Source organism: Ostrinia furnacalis, unplaced genomic scaffold (genome assembly GCF_004193835.3).
Source record: "Ostrinia furnacalis isolate ACB-3 unplaced genomic scaffold, ASM419383v2 OfSCF2279, whole genome shotgun sequence".
NCBI lineage: Eukaryota > Metazoa > Arthropoda > Insecta > Lepidoptera > Crambidae > Ostrinia > Ostrinia furnacalis.
In genome coordinates, this window is record NW_021132518.1 from 316,605 (window position 1) to 330,824 (window position 14,220).

General features: G+C 38.2%; 1 protein-coding gene across 2 annotated transcripts in view; it reads left to right on the top strand.

Annotated features, from left to right (window-relative positions):
* Positions 1 to 299: 299 nt before the first annotated feature.
* Positions 300 to 14,220, top strand: part of Amph (amphiphysin) — a 55,432-nt gene continuing 41,511 nt past the window's right edge. For both annotated transcript variants that reach the window (XM_028307531.1, XM_028307532.1), the window contains exon 1: positions 300 to 508. In XM_028307531.1, coding sequence (XP_028163332.1) covers positions 440 to 508 — 69 coding nt within the window. In that variant the 5' untranslated portion in view covers positions 300 to 439. The remainder of the gene's footprint in view (positions 509 to 14,220) is intronic.

Here is a 14,220-nt window from a genome sequence, read left to right on the forward strand (position 1 = left end):
ACAATGTGGACAGCTGACACATTGACAGTGACAGATAAATGACAAATCAGAAATCAATAAAAAAATGAAGACTGGAGAGGACTGCATACTTTCTATTGTTAATTTATTTTATTATAACGGATTTTTATTAGTACCTTGATAAATCTTTTAAAATAAATTAAATATATTCCGTAATAAAAACATTAAAAACAGTCAAAGGAAAATAACATTATAACTGCCATCTATTGCGTAATGACTGTACTACGTTGCAACAAACTATCACAGGAAACCGTCAGCGGGGCGCTAGTGTCCGATTCGCCTGTCATTCGGTGAAGTTCGGCACGGCAACAGCACGCATTTGGAATTTGACGTGTGACGTCTAACAGCTGCAGCCAAAAATTCGGTTGCAGATTGGTGGTGTATAGAAATAAAGACAGTCGGTAATGAAATAGTGATTAAAATGGCAGAAAGTAAAGGTGCGCTAATTGCGAAATCAGTGCAAAAACATGCCGGACGAGCGAAGGAAAAGGTATTTATAGTTTTTCAAATTTGTTGTTTTGAGTGCCCCTACTCGAAGGTTTTGGTGTTTTGAAAACCCTGGTCTGCGAAGTACTGTGAAAGTTGATCTGAGACGGTCATGGGACACTCCGTATTAGTTCCTCGGACTCATTTATCCGGTTTTCGTGCAAGTGGAATTTCACCTGTTGCTTTTTAATTCCGGGCAGGTGACCTACCTGTATTTGTCTGACTATTTATCTCTAGTTCCTCTACTTCTGATAAGCACGAGTACTAATTTTTAATAAGAATCCCGCGCTTCATGTTCCAGGGTAATCCTGATAGCTATTAATAGTCTTTAGCAGATAATTTTGGATTGAACTGTGAATGTTAAAGGTTTTAATGACATAATTACTATTTTCTTGTCCGCACTGTCTGAGCAGTCACCTATTAATTTGCTACAGAGCCTGTGTTATAATAAGAAGCATTTCTAGGGAAGTGGCAGGATTTAAAAATAACACAGCCGGTAGAGACAGTGAACGGGGACACCCGAACACCGTTCTACTTTCGCAGAAATAATGTTTGTGATTTAAACCCATCTATTTTTATTTAAACATGTCTTTGGCCACTATATTTTAGACCTGCAATTTGTCATTGAGGGAAGATCCAAATATTTTATCAAAAAGTTAGATAGTTGTGCAGGAATTCAGTGTTATTTTAACAATTTGAAAACAATTTAATTTGTGATTTCCTCAAAAGATTATTGTCCTCGTTTGATGGCAGTATTTTCCTTTAGATTAAAACCCATTGAATCAGCCACCATCTGGTTTAAAACTGACATCAATTTACCTCAAAACAATAATTTAAATATTAACTCTAATATTGTTTATCTGAATAATTAATTGATAACAAACACTAATTGTTTAATGATTCAAAATTTGATTAAATTAGGTTAATGTTTTTGTCAAATTCCAAATGTTCTCAGTGTGTTTATGCACAGAATAAATACTTAACTACTTCGTTTAAGAAAAATGAAGTACCTATGTACAAGTGTTACTCATATGCAGTATTCTTTAAATACACTATGTGTCTTTAAATTTTAAGTTCATTCTCAGAATAAAATAAATATTTACTACCTAGTAACATTCAATGTAGGTAGGTACATTGACATTTATTGAGTTTAACTTGAATTTCAAACAGATTTCAATTTGATTAGAGAATAATCCATTAAGTTTGCAATTTAAACTTAATCAAAAACTTTAAATTTTTGAACACCATTTACACAAAAACTGTACCTATGTAGGTAATTGTGTATTCTGTGAATGTAATTGAATTGAAAACAATTGGCTACATATTTCCTACAGTTTGTAGAGTTTGCTTGATGAAAACTTTGGAAACATCCTACTAAGTTTTGATTAAACAATTTGTTTTAAATTCAAATTCAAATTCGTTTATTTCTTTAACTTAGCCTAGTTCAGTTACAAGTTGTTGGAGCTTCCTGTTAAGCAACAGATGTTACTTGTGCTAGGAAGCACCGCAATTCAACAATAGGAAATAGTACAATACACCCACGGTTTTCTGACCTATGTCATTTTAAATTTAAAAGGTCAAGACGCCCTTTTAGCGATTGTTCTTAAGCAATCGCCTTCTGTAAGTGTCAGTTCTGTTCCATGGGCATAGACAGACATCGCGTGCCGTGTTTTTGTCTTAATTCAGTAAAAAAGTTACCTAACCACGCAAACGGAGTCGCAAGCGCAGCCAGTACCGTCCAATTGATTCACACAACCTGTTGTAGTGCAGTGGGCTAATGACCCACGTTGGCAGTGGGCCATTCGCCTCCGGAACGCAGCATTGGTATTAACTCCACCTTAGCATTCGGTGTACACTCAAACCTCTAATTAGCTGGTTTATTGCTCCTTATCCTGCATTAAGGGCTATATTTGGCTGGAGCAGAAATGCCCTTGGATTTCTGGTCCAGAAAAACCCGGACGAAATATGTAGTCTCGGGACAAATACTTTCGGTGTCCGTTTCATCGCCATTTGACAATGACCAAGGACTCTTTCTAAACCATTTCAGTCAATTTAGAATTTGGTCTTCTATATTCTGTCTATTTTCTGTCTTTCTGGCAATATTTTGTGTGTGACAGATAGATCGGAAACATTTTTGGAACAGTCTCGGAAGTTTTCCTTGAAGTGCCTCTTCCTCCTTTCGGCTCTATGTAATCCTTACAAACTGACTAATTTCTAAACACTCCATCCATCCAAGGCCAGCGGAGAGTATGTAACCTCCTATTGTTGCACACATTAGAAAAGAGGACAAAGTATCGCTCTTATCTGAGGCACCTGCTACAAACTCATTTTGCAGAGGCCACCGATTTAACGAATTTTACCATATGCTACAAAGTAAATTTTAACTACTCCACTACAATTAAAATTCACTAAAATTCTAATGTCGTCATCACCATCTGAATAGTCATCATCAGTCTTTACCTGTGTAAACCAAACGGTACTATTACTTATTCTGTGACCAAACTGTGCCTATAGCTCGATATTCAGCCAATATTTCCTGCCTGAAACTTACCTCCGTATTCACTGATTTTCCCTATTCTTTGGAAAATTTTCTCCTAACACCTTTAAAGTAATAATTTATGACTTATTAACGCACCTTTCGAAGATTTACAGACCAGTTAAAAACCTGTACGGTATCTCAACAATATAACTTTCCCGTAGACCGTAATGACGTTATAAATGTCGTCAATATATCTATTTTGCGCAGTTGTAAGAATTTCATACTTTAATGGCCGAACCTCGCCGACCATGCTCATAAACAGACGCCAGAATTCCACATGGCGCAAATAATAATATAAAATGTACGATGGCATAACTGTTTGTTTACATGCGTCCATGGCCCAGTATTTCTAATCGTTCGTTGCTGTAAGTTGCAAGAAAACCTCATAATGTTTATGTAAAAATATGGATACCAAAGTACACACTGTGTCAGAGGTCCTCAGTTCAGTTTCATTCACGCCCATGAACTTTATCCTGGTTAAAAAATCTTGAACCGCAAAAACATTGTTTTTGACAAATTGCTTGCATGTATTCATAATTATTTCAAGGCATCTTAGCATTGTATTAAGTAACACTAAAAAACGTAATTCGTATTATTAAAGAGGACTATTCAAGTAACACTGCCACCAAATCCAGGTACTAGACTTTTAGCTGTATTTCGTAGTTTGTTGGAGTCTTGTCAAATTTTTTCTTTCTTTAAAAGGTTCTGCAAATTTTGTAAATCAAATATTTGCTCTTTCACAGCCTTATACAGGCGTTCCTTAAAATATTTCCCTGTACTCCTATCTAATCTAAAAACAAATACTGTGACGTTTTTAATTAAAACAAAATAGTGTACATGCAAATTGATAACATTTCCAATTGTTTCATTCGTATCAGTTCTGTGTGTTCTGGTCGCTTTAACCCAATAAATGGCCCTGTTATCATTTCATTTAGTCTGTATAACCAATAAAAATGGTTCAATGCCATTATTATGATTCATATTAGTCGTAAAGTGTAGTTTATAAGATTATTAGAGCTATAGTCGTACTTTGACCTCACTAACACTAATCGCTAAAGAAGGGGTGTTAGTTTAAAGTTCACACCATTTAATTTTGATGAATAAAACACCGTTTGCCCGGCAGGCAATCCCTAGTTGCATAAGGCCTCTGCACGCCCCTGATATTCTAACTATCTCTTCAAATAGCAGCCTACCATTATTGTGTCTTGTTCCTTGGCTGTTCTTGTTCCTTCGCTTCCCCCCCCGCCCCGCACGGTGTAGTGCTAGCGTACGGAGCTCTCGGGAGTTTTTGCTTATAAAAATAGATAAATCGCTTATAAGTGTTTGTGAGTGTAATAATCGGTTTGTATGTGACACGAACTACGGAAACTGTAAGTTATTCTGTTTATTTATCGCCTCGTTTGTGTTTTCTGGTTAAATATTCGGTGAGTAAACATCTTTTTTATTTTCTCTCGTTGTGGGTGTTTGATAAAATCGGCCCGCGCCAACCGAGGTGGCGGGTCGACCGTAANCATTGGTTGGGTTTGTGTGGCGGTCAAGCTGTAGATCCTGGCTACACAGGAGTTGCAGTGGTGGGAACGAGAGGTGGGAATATTTTTTTTGTTCCTTGGCTGGCTCCACACTGTTTCAATGAAGTGTGTCAAGTGAAACTTACACGGCTATGATATGAATTACATGGCTATTTTCAAAAACATTGTTTAGTAACTTTCCAATAAACATGGTTTATAGCAGTTGTTCACCATCACTTTTATTACCGTTTTCACCTATCGCCGAGATGCGGTCAAACATAAAGTTGTTGTAAAAAAGTAGGATAATATCTAGGTTAGTAGTAGTACACATAACACACCAGTGGCAAATAGAGCTGCAATATAATACTTGACGAGCATACCGTGACAACGGCGGAATCGTTATGAGTGTTATTAACACTGATACGGCAGTTAAAGACATAGTAATAGACGTTAAATTAACTATCACGCTTACATGACTTAGTTTGCATTTTTTATTACAACATTTTCTACCTTTGACGCCTCCTTGGCTTACTTGACAAGTGAATTAAATATCAAGGTTGCTTCCAGCGTGACTAATGTTGCGTAGCGACATCATACCAAGAGTAAATTCATTGTCAGTCACTCCAAAATTCACTCGACCCATAAACATACTTTCGGGATTTCAGAAAACATTAGAAGTATAGAATAGAAAAAGAATCAAGTGCATCTGTCACGATTCTAATCGGTTTAGGATTAACCACAGTTCTAGAACTGGTAAGTTCAGTTACCTACCTACATTTGAAGAGATCATCTAAGCACCATAACAGTTGAGACGACCAGACTTGTTTAAACAGAGAATTCGAGTCAACTTGTTAACTCCTAAATTCCTAACTAACCCACAGCTGAAACTTTAATGAGCGTTTCTTTAAAAACTGCCATTTTTGTGTTTACGTTTAGGTACGAACGAGATGGATAATTTTCTAATTAGATCTGCGAACTAAACCCACAAGCTTGTTTTCTATTCCTTATCCGATTTTATAGTTCTTCTTGTCTTTGGTTCCGCGTTGAGATGTAGAATTGAGAAACGATCAACTTTTTGTTGATGAAGTGCCGGTTCAAGACTCTTATCACATTTAACAGGTATGTTATCTCTCTTCTGGTCTAAGTTTAATTAGTTTCCTACGTCATAACTGTGCCATTTACCACCAATTTAAACAATATGAAGGTCACGAACAGCTACAAACACAACTTTGTGATGTTTCATTGCGCTCAACTAAGTACAATGCTCTAAATCTTATTTCCTCTTTTACTTTTATTTATCTTTCTAAATAGTAATACTTAGTCACAAATCACAATAAGCCCTCCAAAAAATGTGGCTTTTGCTGTTACTGTAACTATATTTTTATATATCTCAATTTTATTGTGTATGAACATGGTGTAGTCTTGGCTATGTAAACAGTTATAAGATTTATATTATTTAAGGATTCTGTAAAATTCGTTATCGCTGCCAATAATATTTGTTTGTCCGCCAAAAAAGGCATTCTCCCATTGTGGTGACCAGATAAGAGGTGTGAAATTGGCAATCATCACGTCATACGGTACCTCAGACCGTTAGTAACAATTAAAGAGAAAAAGTGATAGCACCCGGCCGGCGAGCGGTATCCATTATTTATCTTTATCTTACCCACTCAATGACTTGAACCCTTCTCTGACCTCGGACCGGTTTCCAAGCATTCCTTGGTCAACTAGTTCTTCCCGCATTTATTAAATTGGATAATCGTGTTATCATTAATATTAAATCCTATGCTAATCCTATGAGTCACGTGAAGAGTGAAATATCTGCGTCTTTCTTTACTTATCTAATCGTGAGGCTATTTTTATTGCTATACAGTATAAAGCATCTTCAAGTTTGCTGTCGACCCGTAAATTTTGCTTTTCATATTTAAAATATCGAAGTGCGTTATGCATTCCATCAAATCCCTCAAACAAATGGTTCTTTAATGGTTGATCACGTGAACTATACCAATAGCATCTATGTTGCGGAGTACGTACACAACAGTTCAATCTTCGTTAATCTGCATACGGCAAGTGCAGGATGCACCTCCCATTAAATGGGTAGCTCTGATCTATCTGATAACATAACCTTGACTCGAACTCCGACGCGTTAGATTGGTTTGTTATTTCCTTATTATCATTTCGAGTTGACGAGAAATACATTTGAATACCTTTTTATTTCTTAAAATGTTTGAAGATACTTACTTTTACAGTAAAAGTTCCGTTACATTATCTTTAGATGTATTCTTTGTTGTTGGTGTGCCTTTCCAATTTAAATCAAAATAACCATTCATGTGTTGTTTTTATTTCCTACCGTATATTTGGTTTCATGTTTCTAAATTACCTACAACGAAGTTGGAATCAAAGCATAAACAACCTTTTTTCACGAGCCTGTAATAAAAATTACTCTAGACAACTTGTTTACTTACGTCCATCAACGTCGGACGTCGGAAACTTGTGCCATTTAACCAAAATAGAATTACCTAAACGGCCCTTTTTGCTTCTCCCTCCTTCGAGGTGCATCGATGTTTTTCATCGTTTGAAGCACATTATCTCGTCGCTTACTTACTTCTGATTTAGCTTAATTTTCAAAGTCAAATAGAGATAACTTATTTATCTTTGTTGCCTGTAAATTCAATTTCCTATTAGATTCTGTCTGATCATAACTACCTACTTTTATCTTTGAGATAGGTGAGTCCTAAGTACGACAGATAATTACTATTTCTTCAACGCATATTGTGCTAGGTAGTAGGTATCTCAAGGTTGACATCTGTTGATCATCAGAACCTTTGAACCTCCAATGAATGCTAACAACGCGCCTCTTCCACACCAATTATCTCAACTCGTTAGCTTATCTGCCAGCTAAAATTCACTGTTTCTACATAACAAAGTTGAGTTTTGTATGCCCTACAAGTTAGGAGGTTGCGGAGGTCGGTACGTGACAATGCCGACTACAAACAGTTGTGCTAACTGTGCAGCCGTCATGGGAACGCCTCTGAATGCCCCAACGACATCTATAACTCGTGGTTTTGTTTGTCTATCTGCTGTTTTTATGGAATGCTATGATCGGCCTCCGTTGTCAACACACGCACCATTAATTAAACTGCATCCGAAAGAGTTTTTCTTTAAATTCGTAGAAATATCACATGACGAACATTCTATTGTTAGCCAGGCAAAACCACATTGTTTAGACAACCAACGAATAGAGTAGAATCGAAAGTGGTCACTCTAATAGTATCTTCTTACATTTGTAATGCAAATCCACACCTACACCGTCAATGTATGGTCATTTTTAGCTTTGTCAAGATGAGAGACTTTCTATGTCCCCGATGCGTCGACGGGCCTCGACTGCCAATGGTCAAACAAATGCCACACATATGTTAATTCAGCCACTGTTTTACTTTGCGTACAGGACGTTTCTAATCTATATCCTTTTGTCCCGTGACCCAGTCATTCCCATCAGTCACATGGTGTTTTGTATCGCCGCTGACAGCTCCGCGCCTCTCGCTGTATCTTTCAATTGCCGTCGATAAATCAAGGTCGAACAATGGTCCCGTAATATTACAAAACGCGAGTAACATCATTGCAGCCGTGAACAGATGTTCGGAACAATAAATTAGACGTTTGGATGCCCCGGTTTATTTACATAGCCCATGAATCACCTACCATTTTGCTGGAGTCTCGGTCTGTCGTCGCATTCGTCTTCACGACTTCGATGCATTAAGATTCTTTGGGAGAAAAAACCTGTTGCTTTAGCATACGCATTATCAGTTTAGAAGCAATGTCGAGTCAAAGGATTACCGTCGGTCGTGAATAACATTTCGAGGGTCTTCGACCGGTGACATCATGGCGATTCCGAATTTGTAAATTTTTAATATAACGCGTCGCTGGTTGTGCCGTGGGTGTGTCGTCCTTGACAGCTTATGCACCCACATTCAAACGGCTTCGTTCCTGTCCCACGCTACGCCTACCACTATTATGGAGCCAGCACTTTCATTTAATTAGATTGCTTAATAAAACTGTGATTTATGTGGGGAAACCGATGGATGCATCTCACTTGAATCCAAATGGCGATTCCAGTCTATAACGTTGGATTATGTTTGCGTGAGTCTGGAAATATTTTGAAGTATCTACCATTTATCAGTAATCTACGATCATCACTCAAAATTATCTTGAAACCAGCAAGGTTATCTTAACCAGAAGTCTCCAACTGAAGTGTGGTTAAATTTTAACCGTTATCTAAAGGCTTCGAAAAATATTTCTCTTGGCACACTTGATCGAATCACTTGTTGTTTTGTAAAATCGATTGTGTGTTACAATAAGTATAAATAGCGTGTGCCACAATAGTTCGGCACACATTTCGCCACAGCTCGTCGCCAGCTTCCTCTGGCGCCTGCCAATTGTAACGCTTTTCAATGCCTACGATACCGTTTCGCCCCATTATTACAAATATATCAAAATCGATTACACGTTGCCCCCGATTCACCATTGCGTGAACCACGGCATACTTTAGGCCGAATTTCTTAGTTACCAGAGAATTCAATTTAGTATGCTTGTTCATAATGGATTTTATGATCGTTTCTTCGTAAGAAGTCACATGTGCAATCTGGATCAAAGGATGTTATTTTTTAAGTAAGAAGCTTTCCTTACATGATTATAATAAATTAAGACTATAACAGCTAACTCGTAACTTGCTAATCATAAATAATCACTGCAGCAAAAAATAGAAGATTTATTACTATCAAGTTCATTTCACTTTCGATTTTTTATTACCAGATCTAAAGAATTCTGTGCATTTTCAAGCGAAACCTTCTGAGATAACTGTGACCGACTCGAAGATTGATACGGTCAGCAAAATAATAATTTGTGAAAGATTTTTTCTTCAAAAGAGGCCGACGATTGCCGAATACTTCCGAAAAGGCAATCAAAAGCCGATGATTTGGCACCGACTCCTGCGCACCGTCCGCGCTAAATTCCGATTTGACCTCGGGGCGTGTTCTGCCTCCACGCACTTTCTTCTCACTGCTTGTACTTTCTCGCGGCTTTGGACCGGACACGTCGCCTTATGTACTGCATCGAAAATAAGACCTGTTTGATTTTGAATGGGAAGTATTCCAAAACTCTGACTGGTTGACTTGACAAGCCTCAATTTTCTATAGAAGATCTTTTACTGTATGTGAAAGAAAATGATCCCACAATAGCCATCTACGTCGTTTTGACATTTGGAGTAGGTAATGATGAATGAGTAGCCAATTTCCCCTTCGAAAGACATTCCGACACAGTTATTCCTCGTGTAAAAAATTTTACGATAGGTATAAATCTCAATGGATCAAACTACGGAATGATGTAACGTTTTAAATCTGACCAAGTTGTGCATGTAATCTAGCAGTAATAAGCAAACCAATCATCTTAAGGTGACGACTGTCATTCATTACCTCATTCTTCGATAAAATATGACCTGGAATATCAATGACCACCATGATATGTATAATATTCTGTGCTAATAAACAGTTTGTGTATATTTTTCAATTGTTATCTTTAGTTACTTGTATCTTTCAAAATGTCTTTAAAACATCGTGTTTATTTTCGCAGGTACGTTCCTCAAGGCCATTTGCTAGTTTTGCAGCGCGTAAGTTATTTTATATTACCACATTGTTCGTACTCTGACGTAGGCATCTCATCTCTGTGTTTTTCCTGTTTTTATCTGATAATATCAGCGTGACACCCGTATCGAGGCGCCCCAGCTTCACTGGTTTGCACACGTTTATAATTAGCAGTGGGAGTTATTATTTCTAAACACACGAGTATTATTATAACCATGCATAACGTTGTTGCGCTTCCAACTTTTGTATTCATTATATCAAATACAAGTTTTGAAAGAAAATTCCTCTTTTTCAAGTCAAACTATGTACACGGAATTTATGGAATTAAAATTGTAACAGAATCTGCGAATTTGAATGCATAAGAAAATTATTATGTTGTTTAAATTACTTGTGTTTACACATCTATGACTAATTGGATGTATCTTTGCATTTACAAATAAATTCAATTCAATGCTAATTAGTAGGAAAGACTTTACGTTTTTAAGTGCCAACGAAAACATTTTATGTGAAATGTTTCATAAATTAATGGCTTGTTTAATTAAAATGGCGAAGGACATTGCAATAGTTATATTTGACATTGCGATAACACTATCTCGCATGTCACCATTGCTCTGGGATTCTGTTTGTTTTCAATACCCTACTGCACTCGGCATTTCTTTGTTCATATTATATTACTATCTAAATAATATTATGCATTGTTTGTATTGTTCTCTTTGCTTCTGTTGACTGACTGTAGTGAAAAGTTTCGAAGCAGTTTGAGTAAAATATTTTTCGTCATTTAATACGGTATTTTTAACCATTTTACTGTCTCAACTTCTCAAGCCTACAAATGTAATAATTTCAATTATCTTTCGTAGCTGAGCCTGTAATTCTCTCATCTAGGTGAAATGTCACTTGATACTTCATTTCTTACCCTAAACCAGAACGGTTTACTTTCGATATTTATGTTTCCTGCTTAGTTATAGGAATTCTGAGTACTAGACTCTCAGTACTAGTTAGCATAATTTAAATTAGCTCCGGTGGTTGAAATTGTTTACGAGACTTGAGACTAAATTATTTGATTTGTAAGTGCAATATATTTCTATTCTGATATATTCCTTGGTCAAAGTATAATCTATGATATCTTTTCAATTAAAAATCTGTCTCAAATATTCTTGGTGCTTAAACCAGAAATGGAAACTCATCCATCTGATTCCACAGTGAGTCAAAAGTCTGACTTCATTTGACTAAACACCAAACCAGGGTCTGCAACGATTTGAGAGGGTCTGCAGGTGAACGGCCCCATAACCCACGCACATTTGCTAAAACTACTCTACGCTTCTAAATATGGTGGTCCCTCTGACCACACACTCCCGCTCACCGATATGGCCATTACCGCTTAGACTTGATCAATATCAAGGATCTACAACAGTTTAGCTTGAATTCCTCGTATCTGCATGGACATGTTTATCGTAGCCCTAGGTTAAAACACTAATCGTAAAATGTTACGGCTCCTCAACCGTATCTCTTTAACGATTTGCGAGTAAAATTTTCATGATTACACAAGTTTTTGGGACGAATTGTGAAATAGTTGTAACGCAAGTGGCCAGTTCCTAATAAAGAAATCACGAACGGCTGACCTAAATGGGTATATCAGGCATCAGTTAGATACAAAGTGCTAATGTGTTACAAAGCTACAAACCTTGTGGTTGAAGAAAATTGAGATGTCGAAAACTCTTTGATGACACTGAATTCATTTGAATACATAAAGAAAACCGATAATTAGCAGAGTTAAAAAAGGATTAGTATTAGAACTATTATTACAGAAAATGTTCGTTCTAATCGATTTTTTCAAGTCAGTGACATTAACTTGTTTTTCTGATTTCTTAATGCTGTTTTCCGGTAAGACGATCAGCGCACCGTAGCCACAACATTCCAGCCTTTCTCTTGCAGCTGTTTTCCCTTCCACAACACAGGTTGTTAGCGTAGGTTCTAATATGTATATCGTAATCTCAAATATTTCAAGTAAAAAATATGTCAATGGAACGTTAGTCATCTCTCTGGATTCGTTTCAAAAGTTACAACGAAAATAAAATATGCCATCCGTTTCGCAGAGCGACCCATTATTTATCTTTCAGTTTTATCGTTTCTGTTTCCGCACTAAATATAACGAAGGAATACACACTTTGTATGAAAATCAACATTGAAGTCGTAAATCACTTCAAAACGATCCACTTTAACCATGTGAAATCATCCTAGAAATGGCACGTTAATCACATTAACCTTGCACTTCCCTCTTACCTTTGATTTATCTCGGAAATGTTGGAAGAATAGGTCATAATTCTTCCGGAAGCATGCCTGTGACGTTTCGAGTTCATCGTCAACTAAATTACGTAAGGATAAGCGCAGACGCAACTTATATCTGTCTTGAGTCACTCACGGCGCCCCATCTCCTCGTACACTTCACAGAAAAATGAACCTAAAAACTAATATGCAAGATTGAAAGTCGCGTAAGGTTTTGATCGAGTTGGAACTTTTGGGAGTTGTTTCAGACATGGCCGACCGCCAGGCCGGGATGAAGTGACTATTCCCGTCTGGTACTGGATACTGTGTCTGTCCGAAGCGCGAACTTCTTTTTGGCACGTGTCATTCAATTCTAGCGCCGTTCTAGTGTCTTTGACACTTAATGTGAAAGGAATTTTGTAAAAATATGAATTTTTATACCGTTCCTTTACTACGCTTGTTTATGCCGCTGCGCTGTGACGAATCACTCCACATCATTTAAAGGTCGCGTCTCAATTTAACATGAGCCCGTAGCGTCAAAATAATGATGAGCATAATCGAATTACCCGTCATTCAGTCCTAAATTGTTCTCATAATCACTGTCATGTAGCGAACTAAATCAAATGTAAAGTGATCTTTATGCGTCATTACCAGAATTAATTTTGGCGCTCTAGCGTGCTCATTAAATTCTTTGTAGCTGTAAATGGTTATGTTTGTTTCAAGTTTTGGCATCGTACGTGTATCATTGTTTTAGTGATCAATAGGTTGACATCATTTAGTGTAATAAAAAGACCTGCCTCTTATAAATGTGTCGTTACTCCTTTCTAGACGATATGGCCCATAAAAGGGCGGTACTCTCTATCTTTCTCGAGATAAACAAGTTTATTGATATTGCTACCTCGGACCCGACAAAAAGCTTTGGAAGCAGCCTTTGCTAGAATCAACACGGCGCTTACCTTTTTTTTTTTTTTTTTTTTTTTCGACTGGAAAATGCATTGAATTGCATACCCAATGGCTCGGGGGGGCCAATGGGTTATGTGGGGCTCTCCCTGCTAGAAGAACAGGGCCTNAGTCCGGGTTGACGTCAATCCGGGTTGGTGTCAAGCCTACTGGGACAGGAGTCACACTGCAGGATGGTCCCGCGGCGGCCTCAACCGTCCTTTTGGCGACAGGTTCTTGTTTGGGTTTGGCTGCATACATGTTTCGCAGCCGACTATCGAACTCGGTCAGTGTGACCTTACAAGGCGTAATCGCCGATGTCGACACAGAACACTTTTCGGCCCCCCCAGATACGTGGGCCGTGACCGCCGTAGCGGCAGAGGATTCTCCAGCTTTGCCGGTACCTCCCTGGGGTAGTTTAGTTTTATTTGTGTCCATGTCATATACTCTGCTTACGGGCGCAGCTGCCCCACCCTCGCTCCACGACGGGGTAGCAACTAGATACCCTCTAGCCATTCGTCCCCTCGGCCCCCGCCAGACCTTGGGATTAGGGGTTTTATAGACTTTTCCTTGTCTTGACCCCGACTTCCGTAGCCGGGGCCCCCGGCCCCCCTCCGTTGGGGGGTTACGGGTTGCCCGACAGGCCCGCCGAGTTGACGCGACCTGCCGCGCCGGTGAGGAGTCAGCCGCCCGCGTGACAGAGTGCACGTGGACGTTGCCCGGGATGCACCACGGGGAGGTCCCTCACCATCGCACCCCAACACGGCGCTTACCTGATCCAACCGAACAAGTTTTGTTGCTGCATACCATTTTTACTATGCGTCGTATGCGT